This window comes from Bufo bufo, chromosome 6 (genome assembly GCF_905171765.1).
Source record: "Bufo bufo chromosome 6, aBufBuf1.1, whole genome shotgun sequence".
Classification (NCBI taxonomy): Eukaryota; Metazoa; Chordata; class Amphibia; order Anura; family Bufonidae; genus Bufo; species Bufo bufo.
The window spans coordinates 8,101,437-8,128,130 of NC_053394.1; the positions used below are offsets into that span (position 1 = coordinate 8,101,437).

Here is a 26,694-nt window from a genome sequence, read left to right on the forward strand (position 1 = left end):
GGTCTTTTGGCTGGACAATGAGCCCTCGACTCGGCACACTTGACTTGTGAGATCCCGGTCTCAAGGGCTGCTGTTCTGGATTTGAATTATGGCGCCAATTGGATCTGTGTATTCCACGTGTTCTCGGCGTCTCCAGTATCGCAGTTGGTAAATGTAACAAATCCTTTTCGTACGGCAATGTCCAGGTCACCGGAGTTACACGGTCCTTTCCTTCCTTAAGGGGGGATTCGCACCAGACGCGTTTCGGGGATTTGAGATATTGACCCCTTCCTCAGTCATATCTCAAATCCCCGATTTGAGTCAATATCTCAAATCCCCGAAACGCGTCTGGTGCGAATCCCCCCTTAAGGAAGGAAAGGACCGTGTAACTCCGGTGACCTGGACATTGCCGTACGAAAAGGATTTGTTACATTTACCAACTGCGATACTGGAGACGCCGAGAACACGTGGAATACACAGATCCAATTGGCGCCATAATTCAAATCCAGAACAGCAGCCCTTGAGACCGGGATCTCACAAGTCAAGTGTGCCGAGTCGAGGGCTCATTGTCCAGCCAAAAGACCGCCGGGCTACGATTACACTGATCCTATAGCGATCGCTTTACCAAACACAGCGGGACGCCGCTGTATGCATTAGTAGCTTTTCCAATACCTACCGCAATCATTGAATAGCTACATTGCTTTGAATTTTGGACAGTATACACACATGTGTTGATACAAAGTTGCAGACGTACTGAATTGCAGCTTGTTACTACTCCCAACAGGAGAACTTTCTGCTCAGTTACAGATTGAAGCTTACAAGAGACTGGTTATACTAAGGAATTATCTTTCACTTGCCTGCAGGCACACAAATAAATCAATAACATCAATGAAAGTATTTCTATGAATATCTATTTGAATAACTACTTGAAGAGTGGAACAACAATGAAATAATTTATATATTTATTTGGGATCCATATCTATGTTGATTACTATTTAATATAATTTTAATACTATTGTAGGACTGATACTTTGCTTTTATCTGCTGCTGTAATAAATTTTATTGTATTTATATATATACCATTGTATAATAAAGATCCCTTCACTTAAGAGAGTGCCCCACTTCCATTTTTATACATACAGATATATACAGCCATCATTAAGAGGAGCTCAGGAGATTACTACATACAGGTATATACAGCCACCACTAGAGGGAGCTCAGGAGATTACTGCATACAGATATATACAGCCACCACTAGAGGGAGCTCAGGAGATTACTGCATACAGATATATACAGCCACCACTAGAGGGAGCTCAGGAGATTACTACATACAGGTATATACAGCCACCACTAGAGGGAGCTCAGGAGATTACTGCATACAGATATATACAGCCACCACTAGAGGGAGCTCAGGAGATTACTGCATACAGATATATACAGTCACCACTAGAGGGAGCTCAGGAGATTACTGCATACAGATATATACAACCACCACTAGAGGGAGCTCAGGAGATTACTGCATACAGATATATACAGCCACCACTAGAGGGAGCTCAGGAGATTACTGCATATAGATATATACAGTCACCACTAGAGGGAGCTCAGGGGATTACTGCATACAGATATATACAGCCACCACTAGAGGGAGCTCAGGAGATTACTGCATACAGATATATACAGCCACCACTAGAGGGAGCTCAGGAGATTACTACATACAGATATATACAGCCACCACTAGAGGGAGCTCAGGGGATTACTACATACAGATATATGCAGCCACCACTAGAGGGAGCTCAGGAGATTACTGCATATAGATACCACTAGAGGGAGCTCAGGGGATTACTACATACAGATATATACAGCCACCACTAGAGGGAGCTCAGGAGATTACTGCATACAGATATATACAGCCACCACTAGAGGGAGCTCAGGAGATTACTACATACAGATATATAGAATCACCACTAGAGGGAGCTCAGGAGATTACTACATATAGATACCACTAGAGGGAGCTCAGGAGATTACTGCATATAGATACCACTAGGGGGAGCTCAGGGGATTACTACATACAGATATAATTTAATAATTGTCTTTTTCTGTTCCTTCTTCCAGAACCAGTATAAATCGGACCTGAAGTGGATGCGAGGGGTCGGCTGGATCACTGCGGGGTCACTGGATGTGCTTCAGGCAAAGAAAGCGGTCGGGCTGATAAGTGAGGTCAGTCCCTGGGATGAATGAAGGAGATGAATCAATAGTGTAGCAGAAAATGGCACAGACCGTTTCAATATGGAGCCTATAACACTATATATTTGGTGCATCTTGCAGACAATTGCCCTCATGTCGCCTAATGGCTGCGTCCATCAATAATATCTGTCAGTATTTGCAGGACGTCTTTAATAAATTACTTGCTAATTGCAATTTCTTGCACAATTCATAGACATCGTACAGACAGCTGCCGTCCGCCCTCAGCTTCACCAGTGTCCAGGACTCACCGGAGATGGTTCAGGCCAAGATTAGCTACAACCAGGCCGTGGACGTAAGTTGGGAAACCATCCCTATATAATAAAACCACATCCATATGCCTCAAAAAAGTAATTTCTTCCAGTCACATCCAGATCTGCATTTACACATTTACAGTAATGCAGATTACAAATCTGCGCTGCATTGAGGTGGCAGTTAAAGTATCAAACATGTATGTGTAAGCACGGCGTTAACTGGGTCCATGTGGCAGCCTGCAGAATACTGAATGCTGCTCTGGCTGTGATTAGGGTATAGGACATGCGGTTTATCTACACTGTGTTGTCAGTCATGGGATTGATTGTCCTGTGAGCTCACACAGGAAAACAAGATTTGTAAATGCAGCTCTGGTTGTGACTAGAGTAGAAGTAAATCTTCATCTTCTTCCACAGAGTAAATATAAAGAGCAGGGGGAAAACATCAAGCACCAGTTTACCGCCACCGCCGAGCTGCCTGAACTACTGCAAGCCAAACTCAATGCCCTGAACATCAGTGAGGTGGGTATCTGTGGATGGGCACTGTATACGGGGAGGAGCACCAGATAATTATCAACATGGGTTGTATGATTGACAGCTCTACATGTGTACAAACACATACAAGAAATCAGGACTCTGGACGGGGTGTGTTCAGCAGGACTCTCAGGCATTGTCTATGAGTGGGTGTGGTCAGCAGGACTCTCAGGCTTTCTCTATGAGTGGGTATGGTTAGCAGGACTCTCAGGCTTTGGCTATGAGTGGGTATGATCAGTAGGACCCTCAGCCTTCGTCTATGAGTGGGTATGGTCAGCAGGACTCTCAGCCTTCGTCTATGAGTGGGTATGGTTAGCAGGACTCTCAGGCTTTGGCTATGAGTGGGTGTGGTCAGCAGGACAATCAGGCTTTGTCTATGAGTGGGTGTGGTCAGCAGTACTCTCAGTCGTTGTCTATGAGTGGGTGTGGTCAGCAGGACTCTCAGGCTTTCTCTATGAGTGGGTATGATCAGTAGGACCCTCAGCCTTCGTCTATGAGTGGGTATGGTCAGCAGGACTCTCAGTCGTTGTCTATGAGTGGGTGTGGTCAGCAGGACTCTCAGGCTTTGTCTACGAGTGGTTGTGGTCAGCAGGACTCTAAGTCGTTGTCTATGAGTGGGTATGGTCAGTAGGACCCTCAGCCTTTGTCTATGAGTGGGTATGGTCAGTAGGACCCTCAGCCTTTGTCTATGAGTGGGTGTGGTCAGCAGGACTCTCAGGCTTTCTCTATGAGTGGGTATGATCAGTAGGACCCTCAGCCTTCGTCTATGAGTGGGTATGGTCAGCAGGACTCTCAGTCGTTGTCTATGAGTGGGTGTGGTCAGCAGGACTCTCAGGCTTTGTCTACGAGTGGTTGTGGTCAGCAGGACTCTAAGTCGTTGTCTATGAGTGGGTATGGTCAGTAGGACCCTCAGCCTTTGTCTATGAGTGGGTATGGTCAGTAGGACCCTCAGCCTTTGTCTATGAGTGGGTATGGTCAGTAGGACCCTCAGCCTTTGTCTATGAGTGGGTATGGTCAGCAGGACTCTCAGGCTTTGTCTATGAGTGAGTCTAGTCAGCAGGACTCTCAGCCGTTGTCTATGAGTAAGTGTGGTCAGCAGGACTGTCAGTCTTTGTCTATGAGTGGGTGTGGTCATCAGGAGTGTCAGGCTTCATCTATGTGTGGGTATGATCAGCAGGACTCTGAGGCTTTGGCTATGAGTGGGTGTGGTCAGCAGGACTCTCAGGCTTTGGCTATGAGTGGGTGTGGTCAGCAGGACTGTCAGGATCCCCAGATAAAAAATTGTAGGAGAATTTTATTGAATAATTGGTGCGTTCAGCAAAACTACAGTAGGGCGGAGTTCACACGTATTTTTTTGGCAGCGTTCATTTTTTTACATTTTATGCAGTAAAAACTCCAGATGTTAGCTATAGGTCTAAGGGAAATTCAGTTTGGATTCAACCTGTATACCTGTATTTGTTTCCCTTCCCACAGACCCGCTACAAGGAGTCCTGGAGCCAGATGCGCGACGGCGGATACAAGCTGAAGCTGGACGCCATCCCATTCCAGGCTGCAAAGTCGTCGGGGGAAATTATCAGTGATGTAAGCGACTTGTGTGACATCATATTGTCAGGGCCGTGGCTGTAATGTCTGGAGCATAGCTGTAATGTCAGAACCACGGCTGTAATATCAGCACCGTGGCTGTAATATCAGGGCCGTGGCTGTAATGTCAGGACCATGGCTGTAATGTCACGACCGTGGCTGTAATGTCAGGGCCGTGGCTGTAATGTCAGGACCGTGGCTGTAATGTCAGAACCACGGCTGTAATGTCTGGAGCATAGCTGTAATATCAGGGCCGTGGCTGTAATGTCAGGACCGTGGCTGTAATGTCACGACCGTGGCTGTAATGTCAGGGCCATGGCTGTAATGTCAGGACCGTGGCTGTAATGTCAGAACCACGGCTGTAATGTCAGGACCGTGGCTGTAATATCAGGGCCGTGGCTGTAATGTCACGACCGTGGCTGTAATGTCAGGACCGTGGCTGTAATGTCAGAACCACGGCTGTAATGTCAGGGCTGCGGCTGTAATGTCAGGACCCTGCAGTTCTGCACTGCCCCGCAACCTTTAAATCTCAGCATATTTATCATATTCTTGAATGAGATTAATTGACCCCGTGCTAAAATAATTCCCTCATTCTACCCGTGGCCTTATAATAACCTGTTATATTATACTCATCTGCTTGTGCTGTTATCATGGCCTGTAGTATTATAATGTCCTGTAGTATTATAATGGTCTGTAGTTTTATAATGTCTTGTAGTATTATTATGGCCTGTAGTTTTATAATGTCTTGTAGTATTATAATGTCCTGTAGTATTATTATGGCCTGTAGTTTTATAATGTCTTGTAGTATTATAATGTCCTGTAGTATTATTATGGCCTGTAGTTTTATAATGTCTTGTAGTATTATAATGCTTTGCCTGTATTATTATGATGCCCTGTAGTATTATAATGCTGCACCTATGATATTATAATGGCCCGTAGTATTATAACGCTCCGCCTCCATCCGCCATCTTTCTCTCCACAGTATAAATATAAAGAGGAGTTTGAAAAATCGAAGGGTAAACTGCTCGGCCTGCGCAGACTGGAGGACGACCTGAACCTGTCTCATTCTGTGCACACCTCGTCTCTGTCCAGTGAGGTGAGATATCGGTGGTACCTATTTACACTACTACTCCCATCATGTTATAATTGTATCCTTTCTGGAAGAAAACACATTACATCTTCCGCAGGGGCTGTGACCCAGCTTTCCCAGACTGCTGAAGAGCAATAAACTGCCTCGTTCTGCCCCGGTCCAGTAGAAGGGTGTCATGGCGTTCAGGGGCCTTAGCCTCAGCAGAACGATTGTCACCCAGCTTTCCCAGAAACGGATACAGTGAGGTTATCACTCTAGACCGCTTACTATAGTCCAGCCTCATATTCAAAGCCTCTCCATGCTGCCCCCTGGTGTAAAAGCACCGCATAGCAGATAGATTGATTCTTGATAGCTTTGGCTTCATTACTAATTCCAATATCTGTGCTTGCTGTCATTGAATGGATAATTATTGTTTGCATTCATGGGCTGTAAAATCATCCTGAGCCAAATGCTCATGTTGGTAGGTAGAGCAATGATACACTGTAACAAGTCCTGCAGCTGTGTAAGTCATGATCCGCACGGGATTCTGGTTTCTGGATGGAATCGGTAATGTTCCCATTCCCCGAGAGCAAGCAGAGATCCTGGAGTGTATGAGAAATAGTTTGTTACCCAGAAGGCTGATTTTGTGCATCTCCAGGTCCAGTACAAGAAAGGCTTTGCGGAGAGTAAGTCTCGCTTCCGTCTGCCCCTGGACATGGTGAATCTGGTCCACGCCCGGAAGGCGCAGGCTCTGGTCAGCGACCAGGACTACAGGCACCTGCTGCACCGCTACACCGCACTGTCGGATGACCTCCGACTTATGACGGCTAAAAAAGCCTACAAGCTGCAAAGTGAGGTAATGCTGCAAAACCCGGTGACACACTGAACAAGATACGGGGTCACACCGGGGAGCGGGGGGGGCGGTCAGGTGGCATCAATGTGATGAGGAAATCCTTTAAGGGGAATCTAACCAATCACATAGGAAGATGGTGTGAGGACAGGATACAAATGTGGCAACATTGTAACTCCCAAGCCACGCCCCCATTAAAAGGGCAGCTGCTGGTACTGCACAGAAAGACAATGAATGAGTTTGGGGCATATTTCATGGTTCTGCTTTTCTTCTTGTGAACGCTAAATGACCCCCATGTACAGAATGATCGCCAAGCAGTAATGGCCGCTCTGTTCTTTCTAGAACTTGTACCGATCGGATCGGAACTTTATGAGAGGCGTCGGCTGCATCACTCCCGGAGCGCTGGACATTGAGGAGAGGAAGAGAGCGACAAACCTGATCAGTGAGGTAACGGACGCGGAGGACTTCTCTGTTATCAGCCATGTTCCATGTATATTAAAGTGACAGTGACCCTGTCATCCATATTCTCTTCATTCACTATATCATTTAATACAATCTATTGCCCCCTGTTATCAGCCATTTCAGGGGAGAGGATGAATGTAGGACAGGAGAATACAGTCTACTGCCCCCTGTTATCAGCCATTTCAGGGGAGAGGATGACTGTAGGACAGGAGAATACAGTCTATTGCCCCCTGTTATCAGCCATTTCAGGGGAGAGGATGACTGTAGGACAGGAGAATACAGTCTATTGCTCCCTGTTATCAGCCATTTCAGGGGAGAGGATGACTGTAGGACAGGAGAATACAGTCTATTGCTCCCTGTTATCAGCCATTTCAGGGGAGAGGATGAATGTAGGACAGGAGAATACAGTCTACTGCCCCCTGTTATCAGCCATTTCAGGGGAGAGGATGACTGTAGGACAGGAGAATACAGTCTATTGCTCCCTGTTATCAGCCATTTCAGGGGAGAGGATGACTGTAGGACAGGAGAATACAGTCTATTGCCCCCTGTTATCAGCCATTTCAGGGGATTGGATGACTGTAGTACAGGGGAATACAATCTATTGCTCCCTGTTATCAGCCATTTCAGGGGAGAGGATGACTGTAGGACAGGAGAATACAGTCTATTGCTCCCTGTTATCAGCCATTTCAGGGGAGAGGATGACTGTAGGACAGGAGATTACAATCTATTGCTCCCTGTTATCAGCCATTTCAGGGAAGAGGATGACTGTAGGACAGGAGAATACAGTCTATTGCTCCCTGTTATCAGCCATTTCAGGGGAGAGGATGACTGTAGGGCAGGAGAATACAGTCTATTGCTCCCTGTTATCAGCCATTTCAGGGGAGAGGATGACTGTAGGACAGGAGAATACAGTCTATTGCCCCCTGTTATCAGCCATTTCAGAGGAGAGGACGACTGTAGGACAGGAGAATACAGTCTATTGCTCCCTGTTATCAGACATTTCAGGGGAGGGGATGACTGTAGGACAGGAGAATACAGTATATTGCTCCCTGTTATCAGCCATTTCAGGGCAGAGGATGACTGTAGGACAGGAGAATACAGTCTATTGCCCCCTGTTATCAGCCATTTCAGGGCAGAGGATGACTGTAGGACAGGAGAATACAGTCTATTGCCTCCTGTTATCAGCCATTTCAGGGGAGAGGATGACTGTAGGAAAGGAGAATACAGTCTATTGCCCCCTGTTATCAGCCATTTCAGGGGAGAGGATGAATGTAGGACAGGAGAATACAGTCTATTGCTCCCTGTTATCAGCCATTTCAGGGGAGAGGATGAATGTAGGACAGGAGAATACAATCTATTGCTCCCTGTTATCAGCCATTTCAGGGGAGAGGATGACTGTAGGACAGGAGAATACAGTCTATTGCCCCCTGTTATCAGCCATTTCAGGGGATTGGATGACTGTAGGACAGGAGAATACAGTCTATTGCTCCCTGTTATCAGCCATTTCAGGGGAGAGGATGAATGTAGGACAGGAGAATACAATCTATTGCTCCCTGTTATCAGCCATTTCAGGGGAGAGGATGACTGTAGGACAGGAGAATACAATCTATTGCCCCCTGTTATCAGCCATTTCAGGGGAGAGGATGACTGTAGGACAGGAGAATACAGTCTATTGCCCCCTGTTATCAGCCATTTCAGGGGATTGGATGACTGTAGGACAGGAGAATACAATCTATTGCTCCCTGTTATCAGCCATTTCAGGGGAGAGGATGACTGTAGGACAGGAGAATACAGTCTATTGCCCCCTGTTATCAGCCATTTCAGGGGAGAGGATGACTGTAGGACAGGAGAATACAGTCTATTGCCCCCTGTTATCAGCCATTTCAGGGGGAGAGGATGAATGTAGGACAGGAGAATACAGTCTATTGCTCCCTGTTATCAGCCATTTCAGGGGAGAGGATGACTGTAGGACAGGAGAATACAGTCTATTGCCCCCTGTTATCAGCCATTTCAGGGGAGAGGATGACTGTAGGACAGGAGAATACAATCTATTGCTCCCTGTTATCAGCCATTTCAGGGGAGAGGATGACTGTAGGACAGGAGAATACAGTCTATTGCCCCCTGTTATCAGCCATTTCAGAGGAGAGGACGACTGTAGGACAGGAGAATACAGTCTATTGCTCCCTGTTATCAGACATTTCAGGGGAGGGGATGACTGTAGGACAGGAGAATACAGTATATTGCTCCCTGTTATCAGCCATTTCAGGGCAGAGGATGACTGTAGGACAGGAGAATACAGTCTATTGCCCCCTGTTATCAGCCATTTCAGGGCAGAGGATGACTGTAGGACAGGAGAATACAGTCTATTGCCTCCTGTTATCAGCCATTTCAGGGGAGAGGATGACTGTAGGACAGGAGAATACAGTCTATTGCCCCCTGTTATCAGCCATTTCAGGGGAGAGGATGAATGTAGGACAGGAGAATACAGTCTATTGCTCCCTGTTATCAGCCATTTCAGGGGAGAGGATGAATGTAGGACAGGAGAATACAATCTATTGCTCCCTGTTATCAGCCATTTCAGGGGAGAGGATGACTGTAGGACAGGAGAATACAATCTATTGCCCCCTGTTATCAGCCATTTCAGGGGAGAGGATGACTGTAGGACAGGAGAATACAGTCTATTGCCCCCTGTTATCAGCCATTTCAGGGGATTGGATGACTGTAGGACAGGAGAATACAATCTATTGCTCCCTGTTATCAGCCATTTCAGGGGAGAGGATGACTGTAGGACAGGAGAATACAGTCTATTGCTCCCTGTTATCAGCCATTTCAGGGGGAGAGGATGAATGTAGGACAGGAGAATACAATCTATTGCTCCCTGTTATCAGCCATTTCAGGGGAGAGGATGACTGTAGGACAGGAGAATACAGTCTATTGCTCCCTGTTATCAGCCATTTCAGGGGAGAGGATGACTGTAGGACAGGAGAATACAGTCTATTGCCCCTGTTATCAGCCATTTCAGGGGAGAGGATGACTGTAGGACAGGAGAATACAGTCTATTGCTCCCTGTTATCAGCCATGTCAGGGGAGAGGATGACTGTAGGACAGGAGAATACAGTCTATTGCTCCCTGTTATCAGCTATTTCAGGGGAGAGGATGACTGTAGGACAGGAGAATACAATCTATTGCCCCCTGTTATCAGCCATTTCAGGGGAGAGGATGACTGTAGGACAGGAGAATACAATCTATTGCCCCCTGTTATCAGCCATTTCAGGGGAGAGGATGACTGTAGGACAGGAGAATACAATCTATTGCCCCCTGTTATCAGCCATTTCAGGGGAGAGGATGACTGTCGGACAGGAGAATACAGTCTATTGCCCCCTGTTATCAGCCATTTCAGGGGAGAGGATGACTGTAGGACAGGAGAATACAGTCTATTGCCCCCTGTTATCAGCCATTTCAGGGGAGAGGATGACTGTAGGACAGGAGAATACAATCTATTGCTCCCTGTTATCAGCCATTTCAGGGGAGAGGATGACTGTAGGACAGGAGAATACAGTCTATTGCTCCCTGTTATCAGCCATTTCAGGGGGAGAGGATGAATGTAGGACAGGAGAATACAGTCTATTGCTCCCTGTTATCAGCCATTTCAGGGGGAGAGGATGACTGCAGGACAGGAGAATACAGTCTACTGCCCCCTGTTATCAGCCATTTCAGGGGACAGGATGACTGTAGGACAGGAGAATACAGTCTATTGCCCCCTGTTATCAGCCATTTCAGGGGAGAGGATGACTGTAGGACAGGAGAATACAGTCTATTGCTCCCTGTTATCAGCCATTTCAGGGGAGAGGATGACTGTAGGACAGGAGAAAACAATCTATTGCTCCCTGTTATCAGCCATTTCAGGGGAGAGGATGACTGTAGGACAGGAGAATACAATCTATTGCTCCCTGTTATCAGCCATTTCAGGGGAGAGGATGACTGTAGGACAGGAGAATACAGTCTATTGCTCCCTGTTATCAGCCATTTCAGGGGGAGAGGATAAATGTAGGACAGGAGAATACAATCTATTGCTCCCTGTTATCAGCCATTTCAGGGGAGAGGATGACTGTAGGACAGGAGAATACAGTCTATTGCTCCCTGTTATCAGCCATTTCAGAGGAGAGGATGACTGTAGGACAGGAGAATACAGTCTATTGCCTCCTGTTATCAGCCATTTCAGGGGAGAGGATGACTGTAGGACAGGAGAATACAGTCTATTGCCCCCTGTTATCAGCCATTTCAGGGGAGAGGATGACTGTAGGACAGGAGAATACAATCTATTGCTCCCTGTTATCAGCCATTTCAGGGGAGAGGATGACTGTAAGACAGGAGAATACAGTCTATTGGCCCCTGTTATCAGCCATTTCAGGGGAGAGGATGACTGTAGGACAGGAGAATACAATCTATTGCCCCCTGTTATCAGCCATTTCAGGGGAGAGGATGACTGTAGGACAGGAGAATACAATCTATTGCCCCCTGTTATCAGCCATTTCAGGGGAGAGGATGACTGTCGGACAGGAGAATACAGTCTATTGCCCCCTGTTATCAGCCATTTCAGAGGAGAGGATGACTGTAGGACAGGAGAATACAGTCCATTGCCCCCTGTTATCAGACATTTCAGGGGAGAGGATGACTGTAGGACAGGAGAATACAGTCTATTGTCCCCTGTTATCAGCCATTTCAGGGGAGAGGATGACTGTAGGACAGGAGAATACAATCTATTGCTCCCTGTTATCAGCCATTTCAGGGGGGAGGATGACTGTAGGACAGGAGAATACAGTCTATTGCCCCCTGTTATCAGCCATTTCAGGAGAGAGGATGACTGTAGGACAGGAGAATACAGTCTATTGCCCCCTGTTATCAGACATTTCAGGGGAGAGGATGACTGTAGGACAGGAGAATACAATCTATTGCCCCCTGTTATCAGCCATTTCAGAGGAGAGGATGACTGTAGGACAGGAGAATACAGTCTATTGCCCCCTGTTATCAGCCATTTCAGGGGAGAGGATGACTGTCGGACAGGAGAATACAGTCTATTGCCCCCTGTTATCAGCCATTTCAGAGGAGAGGATGACTGTAGGACAGGAGAATACAGTCTATTGCCCCCTGTTATCAGACATTTCAGGGGAGAGGATGACTGTAGGACAGGAGAATACAGTCTATTGCTCCCTGTTATCAGCCATTTCAGAGGAGAGGATGACTGTAGGACAGGAGAATACAGTCTATTGCCCCCTGTTATCAGACATTTCAGGGGAGAGGATGACTGTAGGACAGGAGAATACAGTCTATTGTCCCCTGTTATCAGCCATTTCAGGGAAGAGGATGACTGTAGGACAGGAGAATACAATCTATTGCTCCCTGTTATCAGCCATTTCAGGGGGGAGGATGACTGTAGGACAGGAGAATACAGTCTATTGCCCCCTGTTATCAGCCATTTCAGGAGAGAGGATGACTGTAGGACAGGAGAATACAGTCTATTGCCCCCTGTTATCAGACATTTCAGGGGAGAGGATGACTGTAGGACAGGAGAATACAATCTATTGCCCCCTGTTATCAGCCATTTCAGAGGAGAGGATGACTGTAGGACAGGAGAATACAGTCTATTGCCCCCTGTTATCAGCCATTTCAGGGGAGAGGATGACTGTCGGACAGGAGAATACAGTCTATTGCCCCCTGTTATCAGCCATTTCAGAGGAGAGGATGACTGTAGGACAGGAGAATACAGTCTATTGCCCCCTGTTATCAGACATTTCAGGGGAGAGGATGACTGTAGGACAGGAGAATACAGTCTATTGCTCCCTGTTATCAGCCATTTCAGGGGAGAGGATGACTGTAGGACAGGAGAATACAATCTATTGCCCCCTGTTATCAGCCATTTCAGAGGAGAGGATGACTGTAGGACAGGAGAATACAGTCTATTGCTCCCTGTTATCAACCATTTCAGGGGAGGATGACTGTAGGTCAGGAGAATACAGTCTATTGCTCCCTGTTATCAGCCATTTCAGGGGAGAGGATGACTGTAGGACAGGAGAATACAGTCTATTGCTCCCTGTTATCAGCCATTTCAGGGGAGAGGATGACTGTAGGACAGGAGAATACAGTCTATTGCTCCCTGTTATCAGCCATTTCAGGGGAGAGGATGACTGTAGGACAGGAGAATACAGTATATTGCCTCCTGTTATCAGCCATTTCTGGGGAGAGGATGACTGTAGGACAGGAGAATACAGTCTATTGCCCCCTGTTATCAGACATTTCAGGGGAGAGGATGACTGTAGGACAGGAGAATACAGTCTATTGCTCCCTGTTATCAGACATTTCAGGGGAGAGGATGACTGTAGGACAGGAGAATACAGTCTATTGCTCCCTGTTATCAGCCATTTCAGGGGAGAGGATGACTGTAGGACAGGAGAATACAGTCTATTGCTCCCTGTTATCAGCCATTTCAGGGGAGAGGATGACTGTAGGACAGGAGAATACAGTCTATTGCCTCCTGTTATCAGCCATTTCTGGGGAGAGGATGACTGTAGGACAGGAGATCACAGTCTATTGCCCCCTGTTATCAGACATTTCAGGGGAGAGGATGACTGTAGGACAGGAGAATACAGTCTATTGCCCCTGTTATCAGACATTTCAGGGGAGAGGATGACTGTAGGACAGGAGAATACAGTCTATTGCCTCCTGTTATCAGCCATTTCAGGGGAGAGGATGACTGTAGGACAGGAGAATACAGTCTATTGCTCCCTGTTATCAGCCATTTCAGGGGAGAGGATGACTGTAGGACAGGAGAATACAGTCTATTGCTCACTGTTATCAGCCATTTCAGGGGAGAGGATGATTGTAGGACAGGAGAATACAGTCTATTGCCCCCTGTTATCAGCCATTTCAGGGGAGAGGATGACTGTAGGACAGGAGAATACAGTCTATTGCTCCCTGTTATCAGCCATTTCAGGGGAGAGGATGACTGTAGGACAGGGGAATACAGTCTATTGCTCCCTGTTATCAGCTATTTCAGGCGGGAGGATGACTGTAGGACAGGAAAATACAGTCTATTGCCCCTGTTATCAGCCATTTCAGGGGAGAGGATGACTGTAGGACAGGAGAATACAGTCTATTGCCCCCTGTTATCAGCCATTTCAGGGGGAGGATGACTGTAGGACAGGAGAATACAGTCTATTTCTCCCTGTTATCAGCCATTTCAGGGGAGAGGATGACTGTAGGACAGGAGAATACAGTCTATTGTCCCCTGTTATCAGCCATTTCTGGGGAGAGGATGACTGTAGGACAGGAGAATACAGTCTATTGCCCCCTGTTATCAGCCATTTCAGGGGAGATGATGACTGTAGGACAGGAGAATACAGTCTATTGCTCCCTGTTATCAACCATTTCAGGGGAGGATGACTGTAGGTCAGGAGAATACAGTCTATTGCTCCCTGTTATCAGCCATTTCAGGGGAGAAGATGACTGTAGGACAGGAGAATACAGTCTATTGCTCCCTGTTATCAGCCATTTCAGGGGAGAGGATGACTGTAGGACAGGAGAATACAGTCTATTGCTCCCTGTTATCAGCCATTTCAGGGGAGAGGATGACTGTAGAACAGGAGAATACAGTCTATTGCCTCCTGTTATCAGCCATTTCTGGGGAGAGGATGACTGTAGGACAGGAGATCACAGTCTATTGCCCCCTGTTATCAGACATTTCAGGGGAGAGGATGACTGTAGGACAGGAGAATACAGTCTATTGCCCCCTGTTATCAGACATTTCAGGGGAGAGGATGACTGTAGGACAGGAAAATACAGTCTATTGCCTCCTGTTATCAGCCATTTCAGGGGAGAGGATGACTGTAGGACAGGAGAATACAGTCTATTGCTCCCTGTTATCAGCCATTTCAGGGGAGAGGATGACTGTAGGACAGGAGAATACAGTCTATTGCTCCCTGTTATCAGCCATTTCAGGGGAGAGGATGATTGTAGGACAGGAGAATACAGTCTATTGCCCCCTGTTATCAGCCATTTCAGGGGAGAGGATGACTGTAGGACAGGAGAATACAGTCTATTGCTCCCTGTTATCAGCCATTTCAGGGGAGAGGATGACTGTAGGACAGGGGAATACAGTCTATTGCTCCCTGTTATCAGCTATTTCAGGCGGGAGGATGACTGTAGGACAGGAGAATACAGTCTATTGCCCCTGTTATCAGCCATTTCAGGGGAGAGGATGACTGTAGGACAGGAGAATACAGTCTATTGCCTCCTGTTATCAGCCATTTCAGGGGAGAGGATGACTGTAGGACAGGAGAATACAGTGTATTGCTCCCTGTTATCAGCCATTTCAGGGGAGAGGATGACTGTAGGACAGGAGAATACAGTCTATTGCCCCCTGTTATCAGCCATTACAGGGGAGAGGATGACTGTAGGACAGGAGAATACAGTCTATTGCCTCCTGTTATCAGCCATTTCAGGGGAGAGGATGACTGTAGGACAGGAGAATACAGTCTATTGCCCCCTGTTATCAGCCATTACAGGGGAGAGGATGACTGTAGGACAGGAGAATACAGTCTATTGCCTCCTGTTATCAGCCATTTCAGGGGAGAGGATGACTGTAGGACAGGAGAATACAATCTATTGCTCCCTGTTATCAGCCATTTCAGGGGAGAGGATGACTGTAGGACAGGAGAATACAGTCTATTGCCCCCTGTTATCAGCCATTTCAGGGGAGAGGATGACTGTAGGACAGGAGAATACAGTCTATTGCTCCCTGTTATCTGCCATTTCAGGGGAGAGGATGACTGTAGGACAGGAGAATACCGTCTATTGCCTCCTGTTATCAGCCATTTCTGGGGAGAGGATGACTGTAGGACAGGAGAATACAGTCTATTGCTCCCTGTTATCAGCCATTTCAGGGGAGAGGATGACTGTAGGACAGGGGAATACAGTCTATTGCTCCCTGTTATCAGCTATTTCAGGCGGGAGAATGACTGTAGGACAGGAGAATACAGTCTATTGCTCCCTGTTATCAGCCATTTCAGGGGAGAGGATGACTGTAGGACAGGAGAATACAGTCTATTGCCTCCTGTTATCAGCCATTTCAGGGGAGAGGATGACTGTAGGACAGGAGAATACAGTGTATTGCCCCCTGTTATCAGCCATTTCAGGGGAGAGGATGACTGTAGGACAGGAGAATACAGTCTATTGCCTCCTGTTATTAGCCATTTCAGGGGAGAGGATGACTGTAGGACAGGAGAATACAGTCTATTGCCTCCTGTTATCAGCCATTTCAGGGGGGAGGATGACTGTAGGACAGGAGAACACAGTCTATTGCCCCCTGTTATCGGCCATTTCAGGGGAGAGGATGACTGTAGGACAGGAGAATACAGTCTATTGCCTCCTGTTATCAGCCATTTCAGGGGAGAGGATGACTGTAGGACAGGAGAATACAGTCTATTGCTCCCTGTTATCAGCCATTTGAGGGGAAAGGATGACTGTAGGACAGGAGAATACAGTCTATTGTCCCCTGTTATCAGCCATTTCTGGGGAGAGGATGACTGTAGGACAGGAGAATACAGTCTATTGCCCCCTGTTATCAGCCATTTCAGGGGGAGGATGACTGTAGGACAGGAGAATACAGTCTATTGCCCCCTGTTATCAGCCATTTCAGGGGAGAGGATGACTGTAGGACAGGAGAATACAGTCTATTTCTCCCTGTTATCAGCCATTTCAGGGGAGAGGATGACTGTAGGACAGGAGAATACAGTCTATTGTCCCCTGTTATCAGCCATTTCTGGGGAGAGGATGACTGTAGGACAGGAGAATACAGTCTATTGCCCCCTGTTATCAGCCATTTCAGGGGAGATGATGACTGTAGGACAGGAGAATACAGTCTATTGCCCCCTGTTATCAGCCATTTCAGGGGGAGGATGACTGTAGGACAGGAGAATACAGTCTATTGCCCCCTGTTATCAGCCATTTCAGGGGAGAGGATGACTGTAGGACAGGAGAATACAGTCTATTTCTCCCTGTTATCAGCCATTTCAGGGGAGAGGATGACTGTAGGACAGGAGAATACAATCTATTGCTCCCTGTTATCAGCCATTTCAGGGGAGAGGATGACTGTAGGACAGGAGAATACAATCTATTGCCCCCTGTTATCAGCCATGTCAGGGGAAAGGATGACTGTAGGACAGGAGAATACAGTCTATTGCCCCCTGTTATCAGCCATTTCAGGGGAGAGGATGACTGTAGGACAGGAGAATACAGTCTATTACCCCCTGTTATCAGCCATTTCAGGGGAGAGGATGACTGTAGGACAGGAGAATACAGTCTATTTCTCCCTGTTATCAGCCATTTCAGGGGAGAGGATGACTGTAGGACAGGAGAATACAGTGTATTGCTCCCTGTTATCAGCCATTTCAGGGGAGAGGATGACTGTAGGACAGGAGAATACAGTCTATTGCCCCCTGTTATCAGCCATTTCAGGGGAGAGGATGACTGTAGAACAGGAGAATACAATTTATTGCCCCCTGCTATCAGCCATTTCAGGGGAGAGGATGACTGTTGGACAGTAGAATACAATCTATTGCCCCCTGCTATCAGCCATGTCATGGGAGAGGATGACTGTAGGACAGGAGAATACAGTCTATTGCCCCCTGTTATCAGCCATTTCAGGGGGAGGATGACTGTAGGACAGGAGAATACAGTCTATTGCCCCCTGTTATCAGCCATTTCAGGGGAGAGGATGACTGTAGGACAGGAGAATACAGTCTATTGCCTCCTGTTATCAGCCATTTCAGGGGAGAGAATGACTGTAGGACAGGAGAATACAGTCTATTGCTCCCTGTTATCAGCCATTTCAGGGGGGAGGATGACTGTAGGACAGGAGAATACAGTCTATTGCCCCCTGTTATCAGCCATTTCAGGGGAGAGGATGACTGTAGGACAGGAGAATACAGTCTATTGCTCCCTGTTATCAGCCATTTCAGAGGAGAGGATGACTGTAGGACAGGAGAATACAATCTATTGCCCCCTTTTATCAGCCATTTCAGGGGAGAGGATGACTGTAGGACAGGAGAATACAATCTATTGCCCCCTGTTATCAGCCATTTCAGGGGAGAGGATGACTGTAGGACAGGAGAATACAGTCTATTGCTCCCTGTTATCAGCCATTTCAGGGGAGAGGATGACTGTAGGACAGGAGAATACAGTCTATTGCTCCCTGTTATCAGCCATTTCAGGGGAGAGGATGACTGTAGGACAGGAGAATACAATCTATTGCTCCCTGTTATCAGCCATTTCAGAGGAGAGGATGACTGTAGGACAGGAGAATACAGTCTATTGCCCCCTGTTATCAGCCATTTCAGGGGAGAGGATGACTGTAGGACAGGAGAATACAGTCTATTGCCCCCTGTTATCAGCCATTTCAGGGGAGAGGATGACTGTAGGACAGGAGAATACAGTCTATTGCCCCCTGTTATCAGCCATTTCAGGGGGGAGGATGACTGTAGGACAGGGAAATACAGTCTATTGCCCCCTGTTATCAGCCATTTCAAGGGAGAGGATGACTGTAGGACAGGAGAATACAATCTATTGCTCCCTGTTATCAGCCATTTCAGGGGAGAGGATGACTGTAGGACAGGAGAATACAGTCTATTGCCCCTGTTATCAGCCATTTTAGGGGAGAGGATGACTGTAGGACAGGAGAATACAATCTATTGCTCCCTGTTATCAGCCATGTCAGGGGGAGGATGACTGTAGGACAGGAGAATACAGTCTATTGCTCCCTGTTATCAGCCATTTCAGGGGAGAGGATGACTGTAGGACAGGAGAATACAATCTATTGCCCCCTGTTATCAGCCATTTCAGGGGAGAGGATGACTGTAGGACAGGAGAATACAGTCTATTGCCCCCTGTTATCAGCCATTTCAGGGGAGAGGATGACTGTAGGACAGGAGAATACAGTCTATTGCTCCCTGTTATCAGCCATTTCAGGGGAGAGGATGAATGTAGGACAGGAGAATACAGTCTATTGCTCCCTGTTATCAGCCATTTCAGAGGAGAGGATGACTGTAGGACAGGAGAATACAGTCTATTGCCCCCTGTTATCAGCCATTTCAGAGGAGAGGATGACTGTAGGACAGGAGAATACAGTCTATTGCCCCCTGTTATCAGCCATTTCAGGGGAGATGATGACTGTAGGACAGGAGAATACAGTCTATTGCCCCCTGTTATCAGACATTTCAGGGGAGAGGATGACTGTAGTACAGGAGAATACAGTCTATTGCTCCCTGTTATCAGCCATTTCAGGGGAGAGGATGACTGTAGGACAGGAGAATACAGTCTATTGCTCCCTGTTATCAGCCATTTCAGGGGAGAGGATGACTGTAGGACAGGAGAATACAGTCTATTGCTCCCTGTTATCAGCCATTTCAGGGGAGAGGATGACTGTAGGACAGGAGAATACAGTCTATTGCCCCCTGTTATCAGCCATTTCAGGGGGGAGGATGACTGTAGGACAGGAGAATACAGTCTATTGCCCCCTGTTATCAGCCATTTCAGAGGAGAGGATGACTGTAGGACAGGAGAATACAGTCTATTGCTCCCTGTTATCAGCCATTTCAGGGGAGAGGATGACTGTAGGACAGGAGAATACAGTCTATTGCTCCCTGTTATCAGCCATTTCAGGGGAGAGGATGACTGTAGGACAGGAGAATACAGTCTATTACCCCCTGTTATCAGCCATTTCAGGGGAGAGGATGACTGTAGGACAGGAGAATACAGTCTATTGCCCCCTGTTATCAGCCATTTCAGGCCCTTGTAGTGAGACTTTCTACTTGGGGACCAGGCGCAGTCTTTTCTCTGTAGAAGGATCTCATTTTGTTTGTACTGGAGGATTTTGGGTTCCGGCTCTAATTATTGCAATGTTCTTCTTCTCTGCTTCACACAGAGCAAATACCGGCAGCAGCCGCACAAGTTTAGATACACGACTGTAGCCGACTCCCTGGACGTTTTGCACGCTAAATTCAGCAACAAGATAACCAATGAGGTGAGTGACACTGGTGATTCCATGAATTTAAAGGGCCAGTGCAGTCTCCTGTCCAAGGGTTTTCCAGGAATAGCAAGTGATGGCCCGTTATTAGACTTGCAATGGCTCATTGTGGGGAACGAATGCTGAGACCCCAACTGATCACTAGATTGATGGGTGTTGATTCTGTATACAGCACTGTGGCTATGTCTGAATTTTTTCCTGTCAGTGAATGGTAACATGTTTGTTTCCAGGTGGAAGATAAAACCCTATGTTAATTCTTCTAACAGCTGCTTCAGTGTAAATGTTCTTTCTCCTGTGCTGAATTCAAGGCGCATCACTATTTTCTGCACTGACACAGTGTAACAAAATCTCAGCTGTGTAAGTGACTAGATCAGGAGTTTACAATTTGTAACTCTCAAGAATATGTTTTCATTCACTGAGGGCAAGTAAAGATGAAAATGGTGACATTGAACCTCGCAGTACATAGAGTATATTGGCGACTGGATACTGGGTGCCAGGGGAGGACTGCATTGGACCGAAGTTTGGTCTTTACACACAGCAGGCAGCCCTTAGGAGTCACCCGCCTGACTCCATACATAGAATTGTCCTGTGGGGTATCCCCAAATACTATCAGCAGTCTGACCGGTGTGTGAAAACCTCTGTAAAGTCAGAGTTTATTCTTCTCTACTTTTAAATTATTACCGGGATGCAAACTCACAGCATCCTGTTCGGGAGACTGAGACCTCACCAGCCTTCATGTACAGTGCACCTACAGATACATCTCTGTATACCCGGACTCTATCTATCTATCTATCTATCTATCTATCTATCTATCTATCTATCTATCTCATATCTATCTATCTATCTATCTATCTATCTATCTATCTATCTATCTATCTATCTATCTATCTATCTATCTTCTATCTATCTATCTATCTCATATCTATCTATCTATCTATCTATCTATCTCATATCTATCTATCTATCTATCTATCTATCTCTATCTATCTATTATCTATCTATCTATCTCATATCTATCTATCTTTCTATCTATCTCTATCTATCTACAGGGAGTGCAGAATTATTAGGCAAATGAGTATTTTGACCACATCATCCTCTTTATGCATGTTGTCTTACTCCAAGCTGTATAGGCTCGAAAGCCTACTACCAATTAAGCATATTAGGTGATGTGCATCTCTGTAATGAGAAGGGGTGTGGTCTAATGACATCAACACCCTATATTAGGTGTGCATAATTATTAGGCAACTTCCTTTCCTTTGGCAAAATGGGTCAAAAGAAGGACTTGACAGGCTCAGAAAAGTCAAAAATAGTGAGATATCTTGCAGAGGGATGCAGCACTCTTAAAATTGCAAAGCTTCTGAAGCGTGATCATCGAACAATCAAGCGTTTCATTCAAAATAGTCAACAGGGTCGCAAGAAGCGTGTGGAAAAACCAAGGCGCAAAATAACTGCCCATGAACTGAGAAAAGTCAAGCGTGCAGCTGCCAAGATGCCACTTGCCACCAGTTTGGCCATATTTCAGAGCTGCAACATCACTGGAGTGCCCAAAAGCACAAGGTGTGCAATACTCAGAGACATGGCCAAGGTAAGAAAGGCTGAAAGACGACCACCACTGAACAAGACACACAAGCTGAAACGTCAAGACTGGGCCAAGAAATATCTCAAGACTGATTTTTCTAAGGTTTTATGGACTGATGAAATGAGAGTGAGTCTTGATGGGCCAGATGGATGGGCCCGTGGCTGGATTGGTAAAGGGCAGAGAGCTCCAGTCCGACTCAGACGCCAGCAAGGTGGAGGTGGAGTACTGGTTTGGGCTGGTATCATCAAAGTTGAGCTTGTGGGGCCTTTTCGGGTTGAGGATGGAGTCAAGCTCAACTCCCAGTCCTACTGCCAGTTTCTGGAAGACACCTTCTTCAAGCAGTGGTACAGGAAGAAGTCTGCATCCTTCAAGAAAAACATGATTTTCATGCAGGACAATGCTCCATCACACGCGTCCAAGTACTCCACAGCGTGGCTGGCAAGAAAGGGTATAAAAGAAGAAAATCTAATGACATGGCCTCCTTGTTCACCTGATCTGAACCCCATTGAGAACCTGTGGTCCATCATCAAATGTGAGATTTACAAGGAGGGAAAACAGTACACCTCTCTGAACAGTGTCTGGGAGGCTGTGGTTGCTGCTGCACGCAATGTTGATGGTGAACAGATCAAAACACTGAAAGAATCCATGGATGGCAGGCTTTTGAGTGTCCTTGCAAAGAAAGGTGGCTATATTGGTCACTGATTAGTTTTTGTTTTGTTTTTGAATGTCAGAAATGTATACCGGTATTTGTGAATGTTGAGATGTTATATTGGTTTCACTGGTAAAAATAAATAATTGAAATGGGTATATATTTGTTTTTTGTTAAGTTGCCTAATAATTATGCACAGTAATAGTCACCTGCACACACAGATATCCCCCTAAAATAGCTAAAACTAAAAACAAACTAAAAACTACTTCCAAAAATATTCAGCTTTGATATTAATGAGTTTTTTGGGTTCATTGAGAACATGGTTGTTGTTCAATAATAAAATTAATCCTCAAAAATACAACTTGCCTAATAATTCTGCACTCCCTGTATTATCTATCTATCTATCTATCTATCTATCTATCTCCTATCTATCTATCTATCTATCTATCTATCTATCTATCTATCTATCTATCTATCTATCTCCTATCTATCTATCTATCTATCTATCTATCTATCTATCTATCTATCTCATATCTATCTATCTCATATCTATTATCTATCTATTATCTATTGTTCCAAAATGTAATTGTGTGTATTGTAATTTATTTTGCTCCATTACATTTTTGTGGTTACTAAATAAACTAGTCTTTTGCTGTTATCCCAGTGCCCTGTAGATACCGGGACATTGTACGTGAATACTACTGAAGGTTTTTAGAAATAGAAATTCCTGCCCGTCACTGCAGTGAAGACTGTGGCTCAGTTGTTAAAGTCAAAACGTCATATACAGTCCAAAATCATATCAATATAAACTACAGATTACCCTACAATAAACCCCACCCACTTGGCTTGCCACACCCTCTACCAGTTTGGCTCCGCCTACAACATGAGGCCATTTCTATGTTTTTTTTAGAAGGGCCACTTTGAGCTCCTAATCTGCAGGGTTCCAAGCAGAGGGTGACTAAAATGACAGAACCCAATATCAGAATGAGGGGGGGGGGGGTCACATACTTCTGCTCCGACCACCACTATGCACATCATTAGGATGATACAATGTTTCCATGTGGACACAATGTCATTACTGGAGGCAGGAGCTGACCATTATTTTCCTATATACAGCGGCTGTACAGAGCGGCCGGGGAGGAAATCCTGCACCACTACACCGCCGTGCTGGAGCTGCCGGAACACGTCCGCGCCAAACTGAATGCTGTCAACATCAGTGACGTAAGCACGGGGTGTAAAGGGTTAACAAATGTTCTGCAGTCTTATTCTAAAATTCATAATAGTATCACTGTGTTATCTGTGGTGTTACATAGGACTGCAGGTGACATCTACTACATTATCTGTACTCAGAGAGTTATCACTGTATTATCTGTGGTGTTACATAGGACTGCAGGTGACATCTACTACATTATCTGTACTCAGAGAGATATCACTGTGTTATCTGTGGTGTTACATAGGACTGCGGGTGACATCTACTACATTATCTGTACTCAGAGAGTTATCACTGTGTTATCTGTGGTGTTACATAGGACTGCAGGTGACATCTACTACATTATCTGTACTCAGAGAGTTATCACTGTATTATCTGTGGTGTTACATAGGACTGCAGGTGACATCTACTACATTATCTGTACTCAGAGAGATATCACTGTGTTATCTGTGGTGTTACATAGGACTGCAGGTGACATCTACTACATTATCTGTACTCAGAGAGATATCACTGTGTTATCTGTGGTGTTACATAGGACTGCAGGTGACATCTACTACATTATCTGTACTCAGAGAGTTATCACTGTGTTACATAGGACTGCAGGTGACATCTACTACATTATCTCTACTCAGAGAGTTATCACTGTGTTATCTGTGGTGTTACATAGGACTGCAGGTGACATCTACTACATTATCTGTACTCAGAGAGTTATCACTGTGTTATCTGTGGTGTTACATAGGACTGCAGGTGACATCTACTACATTATCTGTACTCAGAGAGTTATCACTGTGTTATCTGTGGTGTTACATAGGACTGCAGGTGACATCTACTACATTACCTGTACTCAGAGAGTTATCACTGTGTTATCTGTGGTGTTACATAGGACTGCAGGTGACATCTACTACATTATCTGTACTCAGAGAGTTATCACTGTGTTATCTGTGGTGTTACATAGAACTGCAGGTGACATCTACTACATTATCTGTACTCAGAGAGTTATCACTGTGTTACATAGGACTGCAGGTGACATCTACTACATTAACTGTAGTCAGAGAGTTATCACTGTGTTATCTGTGGTGTTACATAGGACTGCAGGTGACATCTACTACATTATCTGTACTCAGAGTTATCACTGTGTTATCTGTGGTGTTACATAGGACTGCAGGTGACATCTACTACATTATCTGTACTCAGAGAGTTATCACTGTGTTACATAGGACTGCAGGTGACATCTACTACATTATCTGTACTCAGAGAGTTATCACTGTGTTATCTGTGGTGTTACATAGGACTGCAGGTGACATCTACTACATTACCTGTACTCAGGGAGATATCACTGTGTTATCTGTGGTGTTACATAGGACTGCAGGTGACATCTACTACATTATCTGTACTCAGAGAGATATCACTGTGTTATCTGTGGTGTTACATAGGACTGCAGGTGACATCTACTACATTATCTGTACTCAGAGAGTTATCACTGTGTTACATAGGACTGCAGGTGACATCTACTACATTATCTGTACACAGAGAGTTATCACTGTGTTATCTGTGGTGTTACATAGGACTGCAGGTGACATCTACTACATTATCTGTACTCAGAGAGCTATCACTGTGTTATCTGTGGTGTTACATAGGACTGCAGGTGACATCTACTACATTATCTGTACTCAGAGAGTTATCACTGTGTTATCTGTGGTGTTACATAGGACTGCAGGTGACATCTACTACATTATCTGTACACAGAGAGTTATCACTGTGTTATCTGTGGTGTTACATAGGGCTGCAGGTGACATCTACTACATTATCTGTACTCAGAGAGCTATCACTGTGTTATCTGTGGTGTTACATAGGACTGCAGGTGACATCTACTACATTATCTGTACTCAGAGAGTTATCACTGTGTTATCTGTAGTGTTACATAGGACTGCAGGTGACATCTACTACATTACCTGTACTCAGAGAGTTATCACTGTGTTATCTGTGGTGTTACATAGGACTGCAGGTGACATCTACTACATTACCTGTACTCAGAGAGTTATCACTGTGTTATCTGTGGTGTTACATAGGACTGCAGGTGACATCTACTACATTATCTGTACTCAGAGGGTTATCACTGTGTTATCTGTGGTGTTACATAGGACTGCAGGTGACATTTACTACATTATCTGTACTCAGAGAGTTATCACTGTGTTATCTGTGGTGTTACATAGGACTGCAGGAGACATCTACTACATTATCTGTACTCAGAGAGTTATCACTGTGTTATCTGTGGTGTTACATAGGACTGCAGGAGACATCTACTACATTATCTGTACTCGGAGAGTTAGCCCTGTGTTATCTGTGGTGTTACATAGGACTGCAGGTGACATCTACTACATTATCTGTACTCAGAGAGTTAGCCCTGTGTTATCTGTGGTGTTACATAGGACTGCAGGTGACATCTACTACATTATCTGTACTCAGAGAGTTATCACTGTTATCTGTGGTGTTACATAGGACTGCAGGTGACATCTACTACATTATCTGTGCTCAGAGTAATCACTGTGTTATCTGTGGTGTTACATAGGACTGCAGGTGACATCTACTACATTATCTGTAATCAGAGAATTATCACTGTGTTATATGTGGTGTTACATAGGACTGCAGGTGACATCTACTGCATCATCTGTACTCAGAGAGTTATCACTGTGTTATCTGTGGTGTTACATAGGACTGCAGGTGACATCTACTACATTATCTGTACTAAGAGAGTCATCACTGTGTTATCTGTGGTGTTACATAGGACTGCAGGTGACATCTACTGCATCATCTGTACTCAGAGAGTTATCACTGTGTTATCTGTGGTGTTACATAGGACTGCAGGTGACATCTACTACATTATCTGTACACAGAGAGTTATCACTGTGTTATCTGTGGTGTTGCATAGGACTGCAGGTGACATCTACTACATTATCTCTACTCAGAGAGTTATCACTGTGTTATCTGTGGTGTTACATAGGACTGCAGGTGACATCTACTACATTATCTGTACTCAGAGAGTTATCACTGTGTTATCTGTGGTGTTACATAGGACTGCAGGTGACATCTACTACATTATCTCTACTCAGAGAGTTATCACTGTGTTATCTGTGGTGTTACATAGGACTGCAGGTGACATCTACTACATTATCTGTACTCAGAGAGTTATCACTGTGTTATCTGTGGTGTT

General features: G+C 45.5%; 1 protein-coding gene across 1 annotated transcript in view; it reads left to right on the forward strand.

The window, feature by feature from the left end:
• Nucleotides 1–26,694, forward strand: part of LOC121004617 (nebulin related anchoring protein) — a 113,316-nt gene that overhangs the window by 72,810 nt on the left and 13,812 nt on the right. The window contains exons 23-31 of the mRNA XM_040436847.1: nt 2,092–2,196; nt 2,417–2,515; nt 2,889–2,993; nt 4,479–4,586; nt 5,569–5,682; nt 6,314–6,511; nt 6,848–6,952; nt 19,944–20,042; nt 23,390–23,494. Coding sequence (XP_040292781.1) covers nt 2,092–2,196; nt 2,417–2,515; nt 2,889–2,993; nt 4,479–4,586; nt 5,569–5,682; nt 6,314–6,511; nt 6,848–6,952; nt 19,944–20,042; nt 23,390–23,494 — 1,038 coding nt within the window. The remainder of the gene's footprint in view (nt 1–2,091; nt 2,197–2,416; nt 2,516–2,888; nt 2,994–4,478; nt 4,587–5,568; nt 5,683–6,313; nt 6,512–6,847; nt 6,953–19,943; nt 20,043–23,389; nt 23,495–26,694) is intronic.